General features: G+C 38.7%; 1 protein-coding gene across 1 annotated transcript; it reads left to right on the top strand.

Moving 5' to 3' along the window:
* Positions 1-539: 539 nt before the first annotated feature.
* LOC120994067 (odorant receptor 131-2-like) lies at positions 540-1457 on the top strand. The gene has a single exon (XM_040422526.1). The coding sequence runs from the start codon at positions 540-542 to the stop codon at positions 1455-1457; it is 918 nt and encodes a 305-aa protein (XP_040278460.1).
* Positions 1458-2114: the final 657 nt, after the last annotated feature.

Raw genomic sequence — 2114 nt, 5'->3', positions numbered from 1 at the left:
AGCTATTGTAATGGCATTATTATTGGGTACAATATGGAGGGCATAACTATTAAAAGGGTTTCTATTGGGGGTAGTGTATGGGACACTATTACTATTGAGACCCTTCTGGGAGCACTATTACTATGGGGGGGACTATCTGTATGGCACTTTTACTTCTGCAGTATAGGATTTGCATGTAGGAGCCAATTGTGATTTAAGAAAGACGTCAAGGTCTGTCTTTGTCCAGTTTGGGAGCAGAATGACAGATTTGGGGGTTGTTTACGAGATGGATTGGCCAAGGCCACAGCAGTTAAGGGCCAAATACTTAGTCTTGTGGAATATCAAATGGAAGATAAACCCTGTAATACAGATAGGAAGTGGTCTAAGAGAGGCAGACCAAAATAACTTTCTTTCGGGGTTTTGGGATCTTCAATTGGATTGACCTAAGTTCTATGGATTGGTAAGAAATGGATGGGATGTTTCAAGTCTTTTACACTGATGTGAACTGTTATTTTTTTTTTCCATTTGCAGCCTTAGAACCTTGGGTTATGTCAAACATCATGGATCTCCAACAGAATACAACCCAGATGGTCAACAAGAACCTTGAGATCCTTAGGCAGTCCCTTATAGTTTTAACCTTTTGTAGCATTGTGCTCTACTTCTATTTCATGGTTCTAATGTTGACAATCTACTTTACCAACTCTTCTGCTCGAGAACAAGCCCGCTATGTCCTGTTTGCCCACATGCTGATCAATGACTTAGTATATCTGGTCACTACTCTTTTCCTCTTCCTACTTTCCTTCTACCCTGTAACCTTCCCGGTACCATTTTCCTACACTGTAATCACCATGTCCTCTACGACCCTGAAGGTCACTCCATACAACCTTGCTATCATGTGCTTGGAGCGCTATATAGCCATATGTTTCCCACTAAGGCATGGAGAATTTTGCACTTTGAAAAGAACAGCTATTGCGACTGGAGTAATATGGACAATTGGCCTCATACCTAATTTGGGGGACCTCATCATCTTGAGTTTGTCTGTAGATCGTAGTTTTTTCTTACTGCATGTGAAATGTTTCCGAACGGCCTTACGCTTCACCACAGTTCAAAACTCCATCAGAGATTTTGTCTACATTTCAACTTTTTCCCTGGTGGGTCTGATTATACTTTTCACCTACATCAAGATTGTGATGGTTGCTCTGAAGGTTGGTTCTGGAAAAGCATTTGCTGCCAAGGCTGGAAAAACTGTGATTCTCCACGCGTTTCAGTTAATATTATGTATGACTGCTTTTATCTATACCTTAATAGAGCCTCTGCTTAAAGAATATGTTTCTTTGTTACCAATCATCAACTTCTGCTTCTTCATGTGTCTTCCGAGGTTCCTTAGTCCTTTCATATACGGAATCACTGATGAGTTTTTCCGGGTGCACATGAAAAGATTTTTGTTGTGCAAAGTCCAAATATGTCACCCAAATTGATTAATTTTTATATTTAAATGTAATATTAAATGAAATTCTAATGTGGGTACAATATATCTGATGCTGTAGGTAACATTTAGTTCTTGTATGGTGGTATGGTAGTTTTGGTGGTTGTATTTGGGCACTGAATGGCAGTATTATGTGGGCATTGTAGGGAAGTATTATTTAGCATTGCATGGTAGTATTGGAGTCTAAACATATATACATATAAATAATACTTCTCTACCATGCCCACATATTGCTGTACCACCACGCAATAACTAAACATTACATACAGTATCCAAATATTGCAAACACATTCATGAGAAAAGAAAAGTCCACCTTCCTCGAATTCTATGTTTTTACGTATCAGAACATAATGAAAAACACCTCTGGTCGTAAGAACAACTTACAATTAGGCCAATACAGCCTCAGATGAACACCACCATATGATACATGTCACTATGTCATTATTTAACAAAAATTTGGCAAAAATACAGAAGCTGTGTGTGGAAAATTAAATCCATGCTTACTTCTTCCATAGGAATTAAGAGGGTAAATAGCAGCCAGGTGCTGCTAATCATGTGCCCTTAATTAACTTATCATCAGCAAGTGTGACCATCTCTGTAAAAGCAGACATTTTGGCAGTTTGCTGGTCTAGAGCATTCATGTGTTTGT

This window comes from Bufo bufo, chromosome 3 (genome assembly GCF_905171765.1).
Source record: "Bufo bufo chromosome 3, aBufBuf1.1, whole genome shotgun sequence".
Classification (NCBI taxonomy): domain Eukaryota; kingdom Metazoa; phylum Chordata; class Amphibia; order Anura; family Bufonidae; genus Bufo; species Bufo bufo.
Note: the sequence above shows the minus strand (reverse complement) of the source record. Positions and strands in the feature narration are given on the sequence as shown.